General features: G+C 46.6%; 3 protein-coding genes across 3 annotated transcripts; 2 read left to right on the top strand and 1 right to left on the bottom strand.

The window, feature by feature from the left end:
- The first annotated feature begins 362 nt into the window (after nt 1-362).
- Nucleotides 363-10,567, top strand: LOC115326730 (protein YIPF4). The gene is made up of 6 exons (XM_029987683.4): nt 363-704; nt 3,644-3,827; nt 4,299-4,470; nt 5,395-5,472; nt 6,058-6,171; nt 10,011-10,567. The coding sequence occupies exons 1-6, from the start codon at nt 464-466 to the stop codon at nt 10,146-10,148; spliced, it is 927 nt and encodes a 308-aa protein (XP_029843543.1). The 5' UTR covers nt 363-463; the 3' UTR covers nt 10,149-10,567.
- An 804-nt stretch (nt 10,568-11,371) lies between these two features.
- LOC8026448 (gamma-secretase subunit PEN-2) lies at nt 11,372-12,506 on the top strand. The gene has a single exon (XM_029975023.3). The coding sequence runs from the start codon at nt 11,531-11,533 to the stop codon at nt 11,834-11,836; it is 306 nt and encodes a 101-aa protein (XP_029830883.1). The 5' UTR covers nt 11,372-11,530; the 3' UTR covers nt 11,837-12,506.
- Nucleotides 12,507-13,592: 1,086 nt separating this feature from the next.
- On the bottom strand, nt 13,593-20,353 carry LOC8026447 (acidic fibroblast growth factor intracellular-binding protein). The gene is made up of 9 exons (XM_029987682.3): nt 20,215-20,353; nt 19,942-20,140; nt 19,236-19,362; nt 19,021-19,121; nt 18,793-18,926; nt 17,052-17,227; nt 16,111-16,197; nt 15,574-15,671; nt 13,593-13,709 (listed from the first exon to the last, which is right to left on the bottom strand). The coding sequence occupies exons 1-9, from the start codon at nt 20,297-20,299 to the stop codon at nt 13,631-13,633; spliced, it is 1,086 nt and encodes a 361-aa protein (XP_029843542.1). The 5' UTR covers nt 20,300-20,353; the 3' UTR covers nt 13,593-13,630.
- Between the last annotated feature and the right edge of the window lie 101 nt (nt 20,354-20,454).

The following is a 20,454-nucleotide window of genomic DNA, read 5'->3' as shown; positions in this document are numbered from 1 at the left end:
AATGGTACACGTAGTCAGCTGAGTTTTCACGCGAATATTCCCACTAGGAAGCCCAGACTTGCGGGCAATCCCTCCCGATAGACTTCAGGAGAACAACAGAAATCCCATGTGAACTCAATTTTGAATCCGTATTAAGAGGTGAAACGAAGAGTAGTGCGGCCTTCAGAGGCGTGGGCATACAAGACACAAGTATTAGGGAGTTTTCGTAGATCGTTTCCGCTGTCCCGCAACGCTCTCCGCAACCAGCTACGCTAGCCGGAACTCTACAGTCAAGGCCATCGGCGCGTCGGCGCAGTAGCGGCTGCTTCGTTGCGGAGGGCTTAGCGGAGGGCGAAACGCGGTCTACGAAAACTCCCTAATAACAGCATGTCATTCGCGTGTCGCAGTGTCGTGGCGTAGTAGTGACAGCAGCATTGCTCTAACGTAAAGGAGGAATCGGCAGGGTAAAGAGGGGTGGAATGTCATGATGGATATTCAAGTGCACGGCTCCAACGGCGAGAATGGACAGAGTTCAGACGCGAGCTCGACGGCTTCGAGCGGGTACGTCAAGATCTCGATGGACTCCGAGGACGCGGACGCCCTGCGCAGTTTGGACGGGGATTCACCCGTGCGAGAGAGCGTTCCAGCCGTCGGCTCCCTCGGCGCGACGCCTGGCAAGGACCTGGACGAGTTCGTCTTTATGTCGACGTCTGCGACCAGTTCTGGTAAGATGGGAGTCGATCGTCCTCCGTTGGAATGGTCCTCGGTTTGTTGCTTCTTTGGTCTCGCTGACTTTTTCCGTGCTCGGGTAGTTGATAGTTCTAAAACAAACAAACAAACAAGAGCTTTACATGCGCACAGAAAAACTATCAGTGTGGGACATGATGAGGTTTTTATTTTTTCCAGGTTGCCCCGCAGCGCCAGGGTCATTATTGCAGGAGAGAGGGTGGCTACAGTCAAAAACATATATCACAAGCCGCGAAATTTACGGAAAAGTAAAAACAGAACAAAGAAAAGCATGTTTTTTGGTTGAAGCAACTGCTTAAAAAATAAAAAAAAGATATGCAATAGATAATATGCAGAACAAGAACAGATAACCAAGAAACAGAAATGCTGAAAATTATCGCACAGATGTCAGATGTAGAAAAAAACAAGAAAAACAAAAACATCATTTGGGCACCTTCTATTTCCTTACACATGGCAGCCGTCCTAACTAGTGTGTGTCAGTTTGTCATAGAAGAGAGCATTGGACGGGATTGAGACAAAGTTATCAGCTAATTCATTCTACTGCGTTATGCTGTTAGGGAAAAATGAATATATTAAAATATTTGTTGCGGATGCAGGTTCTCTCATTTTCTTTGAGTCGACCTTCGTATCTATGGGATATGAAGGTAGGCGGTTGGTTGAATTTCAACTTATCTATCCCGGTTTGATTGTGGAATCGTGCACACTCTATTGTAGATTGTATGTGAACGCCTAGGTACTTTACTGTTTTTACCTTTGTTAGCGGAACGCCTAGAACCTTGTTTAAGAAAGGAATTGGTTTACGCTGTCTGGCGAATGTCATCTGGTTACACATTGATAAACAAGGTCGTTAATAAAATTACAATTTAATTAATCAGAAAACACAGAAAGAATAAACAAACAGATGAGACAAGTGACGGCACATCTGGTGTGCTTGTGTCGCCCTTGTCTGTGTAGTTTTTTTCTGGTATACTCTTCAGGTTAATCAAATTTAAACTTGGTCCATTCTAATAGGCTAGAAAAAAATGCAGCGAGGAATATCGTATGAGAGGAAAAACTGATCCTCAGTGTAAAACCTGACACATTAAAGGGGCCCTGCAATTTTATTTAAGCGTCCACCTTGTTTGCGGTTTCCACGTCTCTTGTGGTTCGGGCAACCCAGCGGGCACGGAGAGAGTAACTAAATATCAGCGCGTCATATTTTAGCCTGACGATGCGGAAACCTCGTCCTACGGGGGCGCCCCGTGGTGTTGAACGTGCGCGGCATTTGACAAAATCGTGACGTTGTTGGTCTTGGTCGGCCGAGGAGGGAGAGCTACCTTGTTCCCAGGCAGCTCTCTCTCCTTGGCCTCATCTCCTTTTCCCGTCTTCCCCTCCCTCCCCACATTCCTCAGTCACCGCGGGCACGGGAAAAGGGGGAAGAGAGGACCAAAGACGTCATGAACGAGGTTATCTTGTTGTTTTTGTAATTTTAATATGCCTATAACTCTTAAAATAAAGCGAATGTCGAAAGAAGAAAAAGTTTACTAAGTTGCTGCGTTCAGTGCGCTCAGGTTCAATGCTACATAAAAAAAAAATGTTGCAGGGCCCTTTTAAATGCAGTCATCAGTGTGCACTGATTCTACCTGTATGTCATAAATACCAGTCTTTTACCATCGTGTTCAAAGAGGTGTCAATGTGACATGTCAATGCCATGTTCTGGAAATGCAACTTGCTCGCTACGTTGTAAGCTTTCCTACAAACTATTCTACTGTTGTCAGTGGGATTGTAGTGGGAAAGTTGTGTGGAGTTTCTCTTTCTCTCTCCCTCTCTCAATCTTGAATGCATTGTTCCGGAAAAAAAAAAAGAAGCAATTCTCACTCCAAAATCTGCACAAGAGTATTGTAGCCCCCTCAAACTATACCTATCATGTATGTATGTCCCTTCAAGTATATTTTTGCTTGCAGACATAACCAGCGCCCACCCCCAGTGTTTCAGGATTGTTTCGAGTAGTTTGGGTGGGCCCTTGCTTGATATTCAGTCTGGCAATTTTGATCACTCAGTGTTTGGCACTATCATCATCCCAGTATATGCCACCTGTGCCAAACTTATGGCAGCCTTTTTGAGGCTGACGAAGGAAGAAGTTGAAGATACTACTGGCCGGAGAATATATGAGGCCCGTAAGTTCGGGATGTCGGTACAACACGACACATGAATTAGACACAACGGCTGTGTAAGCGTTTATTTCGGAGTGTGGTCCAATCAATCGCTTGGCACGGGTTTGGCTCTTGAGGCTTTTGATGGCGGAAATTCAATCGAGGGGCTTATGGGTCGCCGCTTTGTGCCAGTCAGTTATTGCGTTCACATCATCGAAATTCCAATAAATCAAGAAATAATTGCGAGGTGCCCAATGACAAACATTTTCGCGGCTGCCTTTATAGTTTGTCGAAAGTGAGGAGGATTGGTGGCTGAGTGGGCTAGCGCACACCAGCTTGGTGCACGTGGAGCGAAAACTCGCGCTGCAGAACCCAGGATACTGGGTTCAATACCCACCCCTGCTGGTTTTGATCTGGATGAGCATCGTACCAGTGTGCGGTCAAGTATCGCTAATGGGTGATGCAAATTAAAGACCCCAGGTTAGTTGTTGTACTGCACTGGCTAAATTTCTCATCTACAGCTGAGAGACTCATTGCCCGTTCAGGCAGACCAAGTTCTAGGCTGTATAAACATACACACAACACAATTATTATTTTTTTTTCGTTGTTGAAATAAATTGCTTTTTGAGCCACCAGATAACAATAAATTTTGCAAAATTCGAAATTCGGGAGACTGAAAGCTTTATATAGTAGTAGGCCGCTCCTAACTCCATTCTTGTGAAACGTGCTTCAGCTTCCCTTCAACGGCTGCTAGCGCCGACAGACATCTGCTCTCGTCCCAACAGAGTACCAGCCGCTGACGGGTTCGCTGGACGACTGGTCCTCCTCGCACCGGGGAGGCAAAGGGGACGGCAGCTCAGGGCTGGGGGGGCCTTCCCTCCCTGGCACATCGTTCCTGCACCAGAAGGGCTTCGGCTGGCTCCTCGACGTGGAAGAAGAAGCCGAGGACGACGACAAGGCCCCTCTCCTGTGAGCGCCTCGCTCGGGCGTTGCTGTCGCTCGCTTTCTTGCTTTCGAGGTTCTTTCCTTTCAGGGATGCCAAAGTGAGCTTCGGAAGAGGTGTCCCAGACTAGCAGCAGGCTTTCGGGCTTGAAACATTCCATTGTCGAGCAAAGAGATCAGTGTTATGTTTGACGGCAACGGTTGTTATCAGCGAGGTTTCTTGGCAAATCCCATGGCATGTTGCCCCTAGGTGGGGAGGAGGCTGGGAAATTCCTCTGCTAAATTTGACACTGTGACGTCGGTGTCACACCATGACATCACATGACACTGTGACATGTGACATTGTGATGTCACATAACATCATGGTTAGTGTACAGTGTGCTCTGCAGCTGAGTACAGTACCTCGGGTGTCGGTGCCGTTCATTTGCAGGACATGGCAAGGAACCAGGAATTTCTTAACAAGAAACTAGATGCTAAGTGCTGGCCCCATTGTTTCAGGGAGGAACTGGACGTGGACTTGCGCGACATCTACTACAAGGTGCGGTGCGTGCTGTTCCCCTTCCCCTTCATGGGCTACAAGCGGCACCTGGTCAGGGACAGCCCGGACTTCTGGGGGCCCCTGCTGGTTGTGCTGCTGTTCTCCCTTGTCTCCCTTTACGGACAGCTTTCCGTGAGTAGTGAAGCATCTTCAGCGTCCTTTGTTGTCCCGTACCGGGTGTTGTCTTTAGCCGTTGCTTCAAGTTGAGCCGTTCTCCCACTTTCAGCCGTCATATCACTTTTGGTCATTCTCTCACTTTCAGCCCATTCATTCACTTTTGGCCGCTGTGTCTTTTTCAGATGTCTTATTCAGGCTGGTTCAAACCACATGCAGCACAAAACCAACACTGGGAAGAGTGCTGGTGCGACACTGACTTGAACTTTGCACTGATGCTGCACTGTATCAGTGCTGTATCACTAATATACCGCTAAGTCAGCACGGAATCAGCAAGATTAGTGCTATTCCCAGGGCTGATTAATGGTGCTGACGTGCACCGTGTTGTATGTGTAAACAGGGCATTGTCATTGCTTTTTTAGAGCATTTCCCATCTCACATTCTGTTCTTAGTTGCATGCTGAACCATATTTGTTTTCTTTTAACTTTACCCTCTAGCAAGTGTGAAAGTCATGGCGGCAGCCATATTGTCCCACCTGAAGGGACCCTTGGGTCTTGTTTTGTTCAGGAAACCTTGGGCTATCTTGGACTCTGGGCTCTGGTGCCCCTGTGAGGAATCTGTGGACGTGAGCAAAGAGCTAATGTTGGAAAGGAATCGGGCAAAAATTGAATATTTGTACTATTCGAATAATTTTGGAATTCAAATGAGGTAACTTTTGCAAAGTTTCGGAAGAATATTAGAAATTGTTCAAAAATATTTTTACTTTCTTAATATACTTGCGATCGATTCAAAGGTTGAATCGAAAACATCAGTATTCAGATCGTTATTCGAAAGTTTAGAATATCAGAGCGTGTGAAGAAGAAATTTGCAAGAAATCACAAGACTTGAATCAACATTTAGGATCTTATCAGTCGTCTCTCTTCATGTGTTTTGTGCTTTCAGGTGGTTTCGTGGATCATTACAATGTGGATCTTCGGTTCACTAGTCATCTTCCTTCTGGCGAGAGTTCTCGGTGGGGAGGTATGAACACTTTTTTTTTTTCTTATCATTACAACAGAATGTGTTTTATTAGCTCATTTTCAGGGAGTTCTGTAAAATTCGGCTGTAACAGCTGACTAACAAAATATTTACACCAAAAAGTGTTACATCCGTAGAGAACTCACCACCTCGAAATTGTGAGCCAAGCGCTTTGCCGACTGAGCTGTCCAGGGTTCGGTGGTCGGAGCGTGCAAAAGCAAACTCATTTGCGTGGTCGCGAGCTTTGCGGCCTTTCTTGTTATGCTGCGTCATCCCATGGCGTACGTCAGAAAAGAGAGTGAATCTTCGGTTTGCTGCGGTTCAGACGCCCTCCTCTTCTCCCCTTGAAGGCCCATCACACATTCTGGGCTTACCAGTCTTTGTCAGCATTAATTTTTTCGTGAGGCTATTCTCTGACATGTAAGTTTCTTGATGGAGTCGGCGTTTCTTCAAGCAAGCTTGAATTGAGCTTTCAACGATTTGTTTATGAGTGCGACGCAGACTTCTGTACCTCGAGGTGCCCCTCGTCTTCAAATGTCGGGCACCATCCCATCTAAAGATTGACCTGTCTTTGTGGTGTTTCTGCAGGTGAACTACTCCCAGTGCTTGGGTGTGATCGGCTACTCCGTCTTGCCTCTGGTTGTCACGGCAACCACACTGCCTCTGGTCCGCCCTTTCCACCATGTGGAATTAGTCTTCAAGGTAGTCACTTCTTTCTTGGCTGTATTTCTCTGTCTGTCTTCGTACTGTTGCGAGTGAATTGCACTGCAACAACGCATAAAGTTGGGGGAGTTGGTTTGACATCATGAAACGGGAACAGCGCGAAAATAAATGAGGGATGAGTAGAAGCGAAATGTCTGTCGTTACCTCTTCTACTCGTCTCTCGCTCATTTTCGTGCTGTTCTTGTTTCGTGATGAATTACACTGCTCTAGAAGTCACTGGCAGTCACACTGAATACAGCCCGAGTGTTCTAGGCCACTTATCACTTTTTTAAAGGAGTACACCGGCCGTTTTTTGGGTTACCCAAACAAGTTGCATATCTGACTACCTGGAATTTAGTCTTCACGGTATGCTATTTATTTTCTCCAAATTCACAATAGCAATTGAGAAAACCGTAAATAAAGATACGTCGAAACCAGCATTCAAATTTTCGCGCGCTCTCCAGTGGTGTGACGTCACAAATGGTACAGACTTTCGGGTCATGCAGGTAGTCTTAAACAGAGTACGTCGAGTGTTTTTTGCATGCTTCTCAGTGAATCAGCTACAAAGCATTCTTTTCCCACCATCAAACGTTTTGTAATCAGTTTGGAACATGGCTTACTCCCCACTTTGTACCATTTCTGTTGTCACACTTCAATGTTGCCAATAGGGGTTCCCGGTTCAAGAAGCACGATGAGAACGAAATTAGAAAATTCAATAACTTTGCAAAATGTTTTTTTTTTTTTTTTTTTCATACAAGACTTAGGCAACTGGTAGAGCCATGTCTATTGGTGTGTTGAGCCGATTTTGAGGCAAATCGGTGACCATGAAAAAATCGCCGAAGTACCCCTTTAAAGAAAGACATAAAGTTTCAGTTGTAGTGCTGCAGTTGTGGTCACACTTTTTGTCCTGGAACGGGTATGGTGGTTGGCTTACCAACTCATGAGTGAAAGAAGTCGGGACGGGAGTAAGCAACGTTGGATTAACGTTGCATTTTTGAGGTGTCATAAAATGATGATGATGATAACAGAAACTCTCTGTCTTGAGGGGGGAGGTTTCAGCAGCATTCTCAGCGCTATACTTTACCCTTAAGTGGAAGCTGCAGCCAATGCGACAGGTACGAGAGCTCGAGGTCGCTGCTTTGAAGTGTTCTTTCACAGAACAAGGTCTCACGCTAGAAATGCATGTCTCCAAATCGATTATGAAGTTTAGAAGTTTTGTGAGCAACATTCCTATATTTAATGACGGCATTCATGAAACATGTTTTTTTAGCGAAATCGCGAACGCACTACGCCCCCTTCTTTTGAAATATCGGAAATCAGAGTCGGGAAATGACATCGCCTTCTAGCTTTTTTTATCCTCTCTCAGAAAACATGGCGGCGCCCGGCACATGTAGCAGTGAGGATGATTGGGGAATGGGACGAGGTTCTCTTTACGGTGCCTGACGACCTCGCAGTCTTCAAAAAGGAAATCGTCAAATCGCCGAAACGACTGGGTTTGGTGCCTGTGCACGAGGCACGAAGCCAGGGGTGGGGGAGGCCCATGGGGCCTGGGCCCATTGGGCTGGGCGCCCCCCCCCCCCCCCCCCCCCCCCAAATCTTCCATTGCTGGGACCTCCTCTTCCCCCTCCCCCTCATACAGCATTTTTTCATGGGCATCCCCCCCCGCCCGGAACAAAATCCTGGCTACGTGCCTGCTGTGCACCATAGTTTTGGTTGTGACCCCACTGGGGCAGCCTTTCACGCAGCACCGGTACGACATGGCCACTCACGTCGCTCACAAAAGTCCACTGCACGTCCTCTTCAACCTCGTCGCGCCGTTTTAAAGAATTTGAGATTGCCGAATGGGCCCTAAAGGTACTTCAAACTCAAAACTGAAGCTTCGTCTGCTCACAGTGGTAGGCGGCACTGTGAGCGGGACGCACGAGAACACGACACTTCCGGTTGGGATGGTTTCGCGGCGAGAAAGAAACTTGATTTGCAGGACAACGCAGGGCCGTAACCAGGGGGGGGGTTAGGGGGGTTCTGACCCCCCCCCCAAAATTTGTTTCTGTGTACGGCCCTGGTCGGTGCACTTGCAGCCAGCCGATTTTAATCTCCACCTCTGCGCACGCGCAGTGGCGCCGGTCGGCTACCGGGTACCAAACCGGGACCGGTTCTCCAGTTTGCTATAACTCTCCATTATATGCCACCGATGCACATGTTTCATAGGCGAAAATAAGACAATAGACATTTTCAAAATGGCCGCCGTTGTCCCCGAAAACCCCCCCCCCCCCCCCCAAATTTTTTTCTGGGTACGGCCCTGGGACAACGTAATCTTTGACAACACTGCACTGGCGTGGATCGCGCGGGAACTTCAAATTCGCCTTTTGGAAATTGTTTCTTTACTTCACAAATACTGAGTTCCCAAGCTTCTAAATCTGAGGGTAATGTCCAGGCATCGTTTTCAATCGTTTCAAATAATAAAAGAAAATATGACCTGCCAGTGCCTTTTTAAGAGTGAATGAAGTATAGTGCAAGACACGAAAGTACCCAGAATCGCCATCAGATGGCGTGCTCAAATTGGCTTGCCATGGCTTGCATGCTGCGGTGGCTAATGGCTAAAGTTCCGCACAGTGAGGCGGTTAGTGGCTAAAGCTCTCCACTGTCAGCCAGCCAACGCTAGCTATCGCAATTATTATTTATCACTGTTTCAGTTCACTGCCTCGCCGACGTTGCCCTCTTGAGCTTCTTGACCAAAGTTTGTGTGGCGCGCGCGAATCGCATAAAATATTTAACTGGGCCCTGATTTTGCCAATCTGGGACATAATACTGTCCTGACTGGGACTAGTCGGGTCTCGGGAATTCGTATGAAAACTAGGGACGATCCCACAAAATCCGGGACTTTTGGGAACGCGTGGGCGCGGCACGGCTTTGTCTCATCTTTGCAAGTAGTAGTCGATGTACCGTACAATTCAAAAGTATGAACTTGGCCGTTCCCAACCCCCTGTTTGGTTGGAACAATTTAATAGTCATTCAGTATTTGTCTTCCTTTACTAAAAAAAAAAGAAAACGTTTTTGGGAGTGGGTGGGGTTTGATCTTTCAAACCACCTTTTGCCTACGCCACTGCTTTGGGGGATTGGGCAAAAAAACTGAAAACATCACCCCTGCCTCCTCTCCCCAGCGAGGGAATCGCCAATCTTCCTCTGGTTGAATCATGTCGGCGTCACCAAGCTCCTTCGACTCATTTTTGCCAGACTTTATTGTTTCCACGCACATTTTTGACAAAACTATTGGGGTGTGTGTATGTTTGTACAGTCTAGAACTTGGTCTGCCTTAACGGGCGACGAGTCTCCCAGCTGTAGATGAGGAATTCAGCGAGTACAGCACAACCGCTAGCCTGAGGTCTTTAATGTGGATCATGCATTTGTGATACACGACCGTACGCTGGTACGATGCTCATCCAGGTCGAAACGGGCAGGGGTGGGGATTGAACCCAGCATCCTGGGTTCTGCGGCGCGAGTTTTCACATCACATGCTCTGAGCTGCTGTGCGCACATTTTTGAGAAACTTGCTTATAGTGCGTGTTTCAGCCCTCCATGCTTGAATCATCTCTTCGGACATGAACAGGTGGCTGTGTTGTATCTTGGAGTTGCATTTGAAGTGGACACAGGTCTTCACATACTGAAAACACTCAGAGACTGTGAAAAAGGAAGGACGGACAAACACACAGGTCTCAAAAACCTCTGTGTTTGTCCGTCCATTCTTTTTTCCAGTCTCTTTTTTTTTTTTTCTATGTTCAACTACTACTAGTTTGTTTGTGCCCTAACCTTCAGCACATGTCTTTGCTGTTTTCTCCCAGCTGCTCGGAGTTGTTTGGGCCACCTACAGCGCTGGATCACTGCTCTGCGTGCAAGAACTGCAAAACAAGAGGCCTCTCCTTCTGTACCCGGTTTTCTTGCTTTACGTTTATTTCTTTTCACTCTATTCAGGTGTCTAGGGCACCATCTTCTGTCACCCCCAGCTTTGCCATATATAGTTCCCTTTTTGGTTCTAGTTTGGAGCATCGAAGATGCGCACGTCACCTGTGTTGTGCAAGACAGCTCTGCATGTATATTTATATATATATATATCCGAGCACCGGTACATCGTATATTTACGGTCTGATGACGTAAAAATTGGGAGTCGTGTCAGAGGGGTTACAGATGAAGGTGCCCTTATTTTCTGCGGGGGAATAAAGTGCTTAGCTCGCCTATATAAAAAAAAAAATTTTCCCTCTTTTCCCTACTTGTAGTGGGCATTTTGCGGGGATTTTTCCTTGCCTATTGCAAGGAATGTGCATCTGTGGTGGCACTGGAAAGGGGGAGGCTTGAGTTGCTGATCTTCTATTTGTACATAAATAAAAGCAATTGTCGACTCTTTTGCTCCTCATGGTCGTGATATGTATGTATAAGACTTGACAAATATGGCAGCAGCATGGTAGGTTGATTGCACCATTACATATGTTAGTACATTTGTGAATTCTTGATATTCTCAGGGGGGATCTCCAAAAACGACATAGAGAGCTTCAAGTACTTGACAATACCCCATGCCTCTCAAAAACTTTCAAAATTTTGCTTGAAGAAGGGGGGGGGGGGGGGGGGCTCCCCCCCCCCCCCCCCCCCCCCCTTTCAAGTAAAATTTCTGAAGTTTTAAGAGGTGGTTTTAAGAAGCAGTGGCGTCGTCAGCGGTGCCGCTGATGACGCCACTGGTTTTAAATAGTTCACTTTGTAACCCAAGTAGATGCTACCGATAAGCCCATTTAGGGGTGTCTTTTATTTGCGAGGGAAATGGCCGGCGATCTCGTGTTCGCGATGACTACGCCGCAGGCCGAAGTAAATGAGCATTCGAATTCGGCGGGCAATCGGCATGAATAGAAAGTGGCGACTAGGTGGCGCACGCTGCTGCCCAGTCGCCACATTAATGCATAGCTCTGCTTAATAGGAATAGATCGATAAATGGACATTCGGGCGGTGGCTTGCGCCTGCTTGCACCACTTAGCTAATTCCTTTTTTTTTTCTTTCGTTTTTCTCTGCATTCTTGTAACAACAAAAAAAAAAAATAAATAAACAGCAAAATAGCCAGAAAATAAAGGGAAATATAATGTCAATTTTAGCGCATTTGTCTTTTGTTTGGCCACACTGAGTAACGAGTTAGATAAAAAGTACAAGTAGCCAATGCAATCCAACGTCGACTATCTTCTGTTTTCGGTGCTTTTGGTAGGTGTATTTACGCTTATCAAGCGAACGGCTGACGAACAACGATTCAGAGAGTACTTACGCCGAGACCACCGGCAACGACCGCCGTCGAGCCTACGCCAGCAAATTGATCCCTTCCAGAAAAATGGACCTGGCTAAAGTGAAGGACGACGAGAAACTCCGTCTATGTCGGTGGTACTACAGGGGCGGCTTCTTCATCCTCCCGTTCCTGTGGTTCGTCAACGCCGTCTGGTTCTTCAAGGAGGCCTTCGTGAGACCGCCGTTCGACGAGCAAAAGACGATCCGAGGCTACGTGATCAAGTCGGGCATCGGAGCGACGGTATGGTTCGTCGCTCTCGTCGTCTGGGTGGTGTTCTTCCAGCTCAAGCGAGCAGAGTGGGGGGCCACAGGAGACTACCTGTCCTTCATCACGCCTACGGGCATCCCCTGAAGCGCGCGCCCGACGGTCGCCTGTGAAGCGAAGTGCTTTCTACAGACGCGCTTGGATTGCTGGCGATGTGCCGCCGGTTCTTTTGTGCGGTGGCCGTGAACGCACGGTCCGTCGATTTGAGCCCAAGCTTTGTCTACGGTAAATATTGACAGTAAAGGTCTCATTTGTTAACCGTTGCGTTTCGGGACAAGTGAACTGCGGAGATACGCGGGCTACTCTGTTGTGGTGGCATTCGTTTTTCGTCCGATGGAATTTCAGTATCAAATAACGGTATACATGGATTTGCCATCACCCTGCAGTCGCCGACAGGTTTTTACGGTTTCTAGGCTAGGTAGCGTAAGCTACCAGCCGTTATAAACAATACAGCCTTCAGCATCCATTCATCCATGGATGGATGGATCCTCGGCCTCCAGAAATGCGCTTGTTGCCTTCCGCTGTGCTTTAGTGGCATCTGTATGTCTAAGCCCACGAGGTGCTAAAGTATGAAGCTTGCACTGGAGGCGAGACAACTGAAAGACTTCCTTGATGTTCTCGTCTTCTCAGTGACTATACAGGGTGATTCAAGGAGAGGCCAGGCTCTTTAAATCTACTGCAAAATTTTGTTTCTTAACCTATCGCGCTACAACTTTGTGCAGTGTTGCCCACAGATGGTGCATTTTCTTTGTAAAATTTGCAACAACACGGCACCGTTTCGCACGGGAGACAAGAGATGGCACAAGCGGTCGCGACGCCAACTGCCGCCAACGAACAAGCATACAACGCCGAGAGCCGGCGTCTTTAGCAGACGAGAAACAGCAGTTCCTTGTTACTGCGCCTGTTTTTGTTTCTGCGACTGTCGCCGCCTGCTAAACGCGCACCGCTTTCGAGTCGAAAAGATTGTCTGCTAAAGACGCCGGCACTCGGCGCCTTATGCTCGTTCGTTGCGCCATCTCGTCTCCCGTGCGAAACGCTGCCGAGTTGTCTGAAGACAGGTGGCTTCGCTGCGTTTCCATAGGAGCTAAGCCTTTTTCTTTCTTTAATTTTTCCCCAGGTAAGTTCGTTCTTTGCAAATTTTACAAAAAAAATGCACCATCTGTGGGCAACGCTGCACAAAGTAGTAGAGCGTTAGGTTAAGAAACCGAATTTTGCGGTCGATTTAAAGAGCCTGGCCTCTCCTTGAATCACCCTGTAGTTAAAAGCTTTCTCAAATAGTTTGATTGATGTCTTTCCTGGGTGACCGTTGCTTAATTTGACATGAAGCAAGTTTGAGACGGGTCCATATCACGAGTGCACGATGTCTTGGGGAACAGGAGTCATTTGAGCGAATCAATGATTTAGCGAAGGACAAGCACCACTAAGGCGCGCGTTAACCCCCCCCCCCCCCATTCATGACGCTTCGCGGCAACAGTCTACGGCGACTCATTACAAGAATGTTAACCCACCTGAACCACCTGTACACGCAGCTTCTTCACAGCGGCCGACCATTTGCTAAAGTGTCTTTTGATTAAAAGCCGGGGACCGAACTTCGTTCGATAAAACATTGCTAGACCAACTGAGTGCCACCCTTTGTCAAAGCTTGTCAAGAAATCGTTCACCAGCAAGCGAGCACCCCTGTTAATGAAACATCAAGTAACAGTAGGAGATAAAAGAGGCAACAAAATCTTTGTAGAGCATGTGGTGTGATCTTAGAACTGGTGCCAATGCAGCAGCTGTCCTGTTACACATATATGCCTCCATAATAAAGCAGTAATTGAGTTTGACACATGCACGCACAATATGGTAGCGGAAAAAGCATAACTTTATGGTGGTTGTCGCTCAGGGGGAGTACATCTGGCAGACGCATTTGGCAAACGTTTCCGAGTAGCGCACCCAGACTTCGTAGAGGTGCAGTTCACTGTAAAGGAAAGTGAGGAGTGCGCATGCAGAAAAATATTAGTCGGCATATCTTAGGGTTTTACAACTAACAAATGTGCGGGGTTCACCGTTTTCGGGTTCAGACTCTAGTTTCGATTTTCAAAGCAAACAAAAGGCGTATCTTTAACTGTAGGTACGATGTACACAAAGTAAACAAGAATGTCTCGGGCACAAGATGACTGTGAGTAGTTTTACTTAAAGGGGCCCTGCAATGACTTTTTTACTAATTTTTAATTTCCACCGAACCTGAGCGGACTGAGCTTAGTAACTTAGTGCAACGTTTCTTTTCTCAAAATTCCCTTTATTTTAAAAGTTATAGGCAAATTAAAATTACAAAAACAAGCAAAAGATAACCTCCCCCATGACGTCCTTGGGTGCTTGGGAGTAGCCGTGAACTAGAGGAGAAGTAGTGAGCTCATCGAGCGCTCACGGCTGCCGCACTCCGACTCGACGGCGCGAGAGGGCGCCATTGAAGCGTGTTCTGAATAGTCTGTATGCAGCGGGCAGTCAGAGCGGCTCACATTGCTAATTCTAATACTAATTCGGCATGACACTTCATTGGCCACAAACGACAGCAAACACGGGGTAAAGATCAGTTCAGAATGGGCGCTACTTTGCGCTGCCATAACGCGAAACGGCGAAACCGCAAGACAAAGCTTCTCGCCGAAGGCCTTCGGAACGCTCGGAGCCGGTCAGATCCTCCTGCCCAAACGATAGCAGCGCCGCCGCGTACATCCGGGACCTTTCCGTGTCGGCGCCAGATCCCACTACTCCTTTCTAGTATGCGCCGCCCTTTCCACCGCTTGGTGGCGGGTATGTCGACGGGTCGTTTCTTGTTTCCATACTTTATGAACTGCATTCGTTTCTTTTTTGATCTAAAATACTGAACAAAAACTACTTTTATAAATAATTGAAATGGTTTGCGCCACTTTTATTTTGTATTTCGACTAAAAAGAAGCTTTTAGCGGCTCTGACCAGTAGTAAGCGCAGGACCAAAGACGTCACATTTTGCGCGCTTTCGGTACCGCGGGTCGCCCTTGTCGGTGGAGTAGGTTTCCGCGTCGTCCGGTTAAAGTATGACGCACTGATATTTAGCTACTCTCTCCGTGCCCGCTGGCTTGCCCGAACCCCAAGAGACGTGGAAACGCCAAAAAAGGTAGACGCTTAAATATGATTGCAGGGCCCCTTTAAGGTGGGTGCTGTTTTCGCTTGTAATGCGCTATTGGATATTGGGCTACATTTTTTACGTTCTTCAAGCATTCCTCTATTTCGGACTGAAAACTGGAACAAACATGATTTACAAAAAATATATCAGGGGTTCAAATGTTGGGTGAAATTGGGTTTACTCCAGTACAAAGAATCCTGCATAGGTTGTTCTGACACCTATTGTAAAATACCGCAGAAGCGCGCACTATTAACGTTCCCCGAACTTGGGAATTCTGTAAATTGTGCGTCGAGCGCCCAATCCCTCCAAAGTGCGGGCATCGACCCAAAACATTCTCCCCATTGCGGTGGCCACAAGACTGCCAGCGGCAATGACGGGGGTGCCGTGTGAAAATAAATGTGCTTTCTCCGATTCCGTTCACCCTGCCTTCAAAGCTCTTTATTGGCCACCATCTTAATTTTTACCAGTTTGGCCAGACAGGCGCCCATATCCAGATTAACCCAGTTTTCGTTGAAAGTGGGGAGGGCACTTCCCCGCTCTCTTACAGCATGCCTTTCAAACACAGGCACAAGAGCGTGAAACAAACTGAAGGCGTTGTGAATTCCGAGAGTGATGAAGGAAGCTAGTGGCTGCAGTTGCTTAAGTTACGTTTATGGGCATCAAAAGGTATGAAACTCACTGGGGAAAAGTGGCACTCTGAGGGCTTTTCGAGAATGCCTCCATCACCACCTGTAGTTCTTCGCGAGTCCAGTGTGCCGACCGGCATGGCTCAATGATCTGCAATAAAAGGGAAAAAAGAATTGCAGCGCTTACTAATTGTAGAAATAATGGCCGGGCTAGCATGGGCTGGAGTTGCTCGAAAGAACCAATAAAATGGCAGACGGAAGCTAGATGGGTGGTACAAGCTCATTCAAAAGTATGACGGATCACTCGAATATCCATCTACTGACATTGGTTATACCGGCTAATTATTAAAGTATCTACATACCCTTTTTTGTACTCGCGTTAGAGTTTCCTGAAGGAATATCTCATTTCGTAAAACAGCGGTCCACTCCAACCCTCCATACGCATACTGCAACATTGTGTTGTCTAGAATGATGGATTCCCTTTGAATGTGCTATGTGCACTCTTGTAACGCTTCTTAGCTGGCAAGTGGCACACACTATTACGCAAGACTTCATGGCAGCATCCACTAGAGGACACTAGCTACACTTACCTTCTCAACAATGTCTATGAAGAAGTCCCTCAGGTCTTTGCTGTGGTTGAGGCCATAAGCAATGTTGACGAGCGTTCGTGTGAGAGACTGTCAAAGGGGCAGAAGTCAAGTCGGTTTAGGTCAATTCATGTTCGATTGCATAAGGATACATCAGTGGACAGGCTGAACTAAAGCTGCAAGGCCTTACGAGATCAGGATTGTCTAGAGCTTAGTGATAGCAGACATTACAACAAGGCAGCAGTACTAGCTTTTATGCAGGACTAGACTTCTATGGAAATGTAACATTCAATCTGAAAAACAATTTGATGCCATAGTGTGTTGAAGTGAAGAAGGGAGACACTCTGTGTTGGGAAGTACTTCAGGTACATTGTACTTAAAGTAACATAAATAGATTTAGAAAACTTTTACTCAAAGTATGTTTTCTGAGTATGAACTTCTACTTTAAAGTATTTTTTCTGGTACTTTGCAAGGAAAGTACAACTGCCGACTTCAAAGACCATTCCCCAAATATTTTTCTGTTAAATTTGTACCGGAAAATGACGTTTTGTTAACTCAAAACAAATACTGGGAGGGATATTCTACTCTCAGCAGAAACGCAAGAAGATGATGCATTGCTTCATTTGTGCCGGAAGTGGCCTTCCCGCAGAATTTAGAACTCTCGCTACTTTTCGCTTGGACGGTGCAAGCAAGGTTAAAAATATTAGAAAAGGATACACCTCCACGAAAGAATTGCTTGCGGAAGCTACGGGGCTGACGTCATTCTCTCCTTGTGTTAAAAAGTACTAGTAACTTTACTTTACTTCAAGTACATGGCACCCAGTGTACTTACTACTTTACTTGAAGTACATAATCTCTCATTTACCTTGTACTTTACTTCAAGTACTTTTGAGGTGTACTTTGCCCAACACTGAAGACACTGCATATTTCTGGAATGGGGATACCTTGAAGTTGGATTCCAAGTCTTGCAGGGTGTGCTTGGAGACCCGGCCCCAGAGCGAAAAGGTGACAGCATCCTTGAGCCTGTCCAAGTGCTCGCGATCAAGGAGGGCTTTCATCTCCCGCAGCTGCTGCAGGAACTCTCGATCCATCTCCATGCCAGACTCTTCATACTTGCAATCTGGGACAGGTTTACGAGTCTTTCGACAACTGTGGCACGGTGTGCTATACGTTTCAAATGCATGTGGTCTATAAACGTTGCCAAAGATCCTGTTGATTATGTTTATATGTAGACCATTTTGTTTCATTTTCTAGACTCATGTTTGGGTCTTAATTTATTTCCATTTCAACACGGAAGCCAGCTGTTAAAGCACTGGCAGTGTCTGATGTGACATATGAGCCACAAGATTGACTTGGCTTGTTCTACCTTAATGGTCACGCATTCCAATCTGCAGCCAACATTGTCCCCTGGTAGTTAGCACTGTGACTTGGCCAGGAGGAAATAAGATCTTTCAACTCAGAACACAATGAAATACTGGTGCGAATAACTGCCAACATTGAGTCAATATGTGGGTAGGCCTGTCCACATAGAATTTCGAGTGTGCCTGGCTACAATTAGTTATGCGTGCGTGTACCATAAAATCCATTTCCCAGCAGTTCCCACCAACAGACAACTATGGCAAAATTATGAGGATGGGCGCTCGCTTGAATAAATTTGATGCATACATTATATAACCAATTCTGAAGTTAATAAAAAAAAATGATGAGTCATTCCACTCTGTAGAGTTGGATGACCAGCAAAGCTGTTTAGTACACGACACAGATGTGACACGGAATTTTGAACAAAGGTATGAACACATTTATTGTCTTGATCGGTGGCCGTCGTGACGAACGGTACGCACACACATGTTGAGACTATCACCACCCCGAGGAGCCGGAGGAAACTAGACACACACAACGGGACCGCCACCTGGCAGAGGGGAAAAAAACTAGGCACGCAAGCGCTTAGAACGACGACAAAGGGAGGGTGGTGTACTTCCCTCCTCCTCCTTTCCTCCTCCTCTCCTCGTGCTGCTGAATTTGTTCATGGGTGACGTGACACGAAGTCGTGACGTCATTTTCCCCACTTAAAGGGTCCCGTGGATTTTTCACGTGCGGCAACAGAAATGACGTCACGGCTTCGTGACGTCACGACTTCGGGTAACGTGACGTCCATTTTTCCGCTAAATTTAGTGGGGAAACTGCATTGGTGTTGAGGTCACTGGCGTCAATTTCCCCGCTAAATATAGTGGAAAAATTTCCCCACAAATTTAGCAGGGAAATTGACGTCATGTGCCATGACTTCGTGACGAAGTCGTGTGACGTCACGAAGCCATGACGTCATTTCTGTTGCCGCACACGAGAAATCCACGGGACCCTAGCACCCATAAACAGCTTCGCTGTAAAAAAAAGTGACTACAAAGGATGGCACATTCAAGCACAAAATTTTATGGTACTACAACCTCGTGACATGCAGTTAGGATGAGTGTGCAGCCTGAACCAAAGGACTGTAAGTTAGGGTAGCTGGTCTATGACTGATGTCAGCCCCATATTTTCATGTAGCTTGGGAGAACTTGCAGTAGCCAATAGCTGCGCCACCCCAAAATTTTAACCAAGGCCTGTTTATGTGAGTGCGCGTTATTATAATGATATCTACAGTAACTCATGCATGCACTGCAAGAGAAGTAGCATGTAACCGCAAGTTACTTGGATTTCGGCAGCTCCAGTTGTTGATCATCTGGTCGACGCAGAAGATGAAGTTGTCGAGGGTAAGGTAGTTGAGTTTCTTCTTGCCAGTCTCGAACCGATTGTGGGTGATGTACACGACGGCTGCGTACTTCCTGCAGGGCCATTTTAACAGGCGTCAGTAAATCAACAAATTAGGCAAAATCATGTTGAGCAGTGAAAACTTGCGATATAAAAAGATGTGTCAACCTCGCCAGCTGCTCAGGGAGCAAGAAATGTGTCTGAATGTTCTTGGTCAGCGGGCCAGGCATTTCTTCGATGACTTTGTAGACCCTCTTGATGTTGTCGAACTAAGAATAGACGAAAGCAATTTTAGTTGTTCAGAGTTTGTATAGCCCATGTAAAATCAGCTCACATATCATCCACACAACTTCCTGTTCATGATGCTCATTTATCTGAAATACCTGCCGTCTGCAGCTCTTGATGTCAACTCCAGTCTTCTCACTGACTTCGTCCAGGTCCTTTCGATTCCTCGATGACAGTTTCTTGCCCAGGAATTCTCGTATGACAGAATGGTCAAAGTCGTAGTACCTATAACATTACATGACCGAAGTTGAGGGTCTTAAGTCTGGGAATCGTTCCAAAACAAACTAATAAGCAATGTGGGAATCATTTCACCGGTTCTGGGGTTCACCCAGAAATCAGATAAGTGTCCACTACTTGATTTAGTACAAATTAAGCTTGTAGTTGTTAACAGAAAAAGATGTTTTCAATGTAAAGCAGATTAAAAAAAAAAAAAACAAAAAAACAAAGAGACGTTTAAAATTTCTTGTAACGCCGATTTAGAGCGCAGCTCTTGAGGAAAAGGTATGGCCCCTCCTCCTCATCCTTCTTTCACATGCGACGCTTCGGCGCGGTGCATTATGGGATGTTTACCACAATGCACCGGACGGTTACGACGACGCGGACACCACGCGAGCCGAAAACGGGCGCCTAAGCTGCGCTCTAAAACAAAAATGACCGGAGAGAGGAACCTGTAATTAATCCCAAGTGTATATTTTCTCACTAAGATGAGCTGAACAAAGGTTTCAGTAAAACATACAAGAAAAAAAAAAAAAAAAAACTTCGGCTGACTACGTGCTATCAAACAGGGAGAAGAAACCGTCATACTTGGCAATCAACATTCGCTGGGTCTGCGGCGTCAGTTGAAAGGTCCACTGCTCTGCAAGGTGAACAGGACTGTGCAGCAGTCGCTCGAGCATCTGTAACGTCCTGTAGTGGTCTAGAACATCGCTCTTGAGCAGTTCCAGCGGAATGTCGCTTTCCTTCATGACTTCGTTGTGGTGGAGAGTCACAGCGGCATCTTGAGCTGTGGACGGTAGTCACGCGTTCATGTCGCTGAATATGGAAGCATTAGCACTGAATGAGAAGTATATTCAGCACCTGAATATCCTTCGAGCCATAGTTGAAACACGTCTGGATCGATGAGTGTGTTGTTTCCCACGAAAACGTCCACTTCAGCGAGCATTAGGACAGCTTGCGGCAACTTGTCCTAACGGCGGCCATTGAAATGTCAACAACTGAAGCGAAAGCGAAACCACATAAAACGTTGTTAGGGTTGTTGTCATTGAATTTAAAAGGCACTGTCAGTGGCTCAACGCGTCAATAAACCCAACAAACTCC

Source organism: Ixodes scapularis, unplaced genomic scaffold, assembly GCF_016920785.2.
Source record: "Ixodes scapularis isolate PalLabHiFi unplaced genomic scaffold, ASM1692078v2 PGA_scaffold4__175_contigs__length_147842914, whole genome shotgun sequence".
NCBI lineage: Eukaryota > Metazoa > Arthropoda > Arachnida > Ixodida > Ixodidae > Ixodes > Ixodes scapularis.
This window is presented reverse-complemented; position numbering and strand designations above follow the sequence as displayed.

Coding starts and splice junctions, on each gene's coding strand:
- LOC115326730 (XM_029987683.4), top strand. CDS start 464: ATGATGGATATTCAAGTGCACGGCTCCAACGGCGAGAATGGACAGAGT. Junction 4,471..5,394: donor CCCTTTACGGACAGCTTTCC/GTGAGTAGTGAA, acceptor TTGTGCTTTCAG/GTGGTTTCGTGGATCATTAC. Junction 5,473..6,057: donor CGAGAGTTCTCGGTGGGGAG/GTATGAACACTT, acceptor GTGTTTCTGCAG/GTGAACTACTCCCAGTGCTT.
- LOC8026448 (XM_029975023.3), top strand. CDS start 11,531: ATGGACCTGGCTAAAGTGAAGGACGACGAGAAACTCCGTCTATGTCGG.
- LOC8026447 (XM_029987682.3), bottom strand. CDS start 20,299: ATGCTCGCTGAAGTGGACGTTTTCGTGGGAAACAACACACTCATCGAT. Junction 16,198..17,051: donor ACTTGGAATCCAACTTCAAG/GTATCCCCATTC, acceptor CCCCTTTGACAG/TCTCTCACACGAACGCTCGT. Junction 15,672..16,110: donor TCATAGACATTGTTGAGAAG/GTAAGTGTAGCT, acceptor CTTTTATTGCAG/ATCATTGAGCCATGCCGGTC.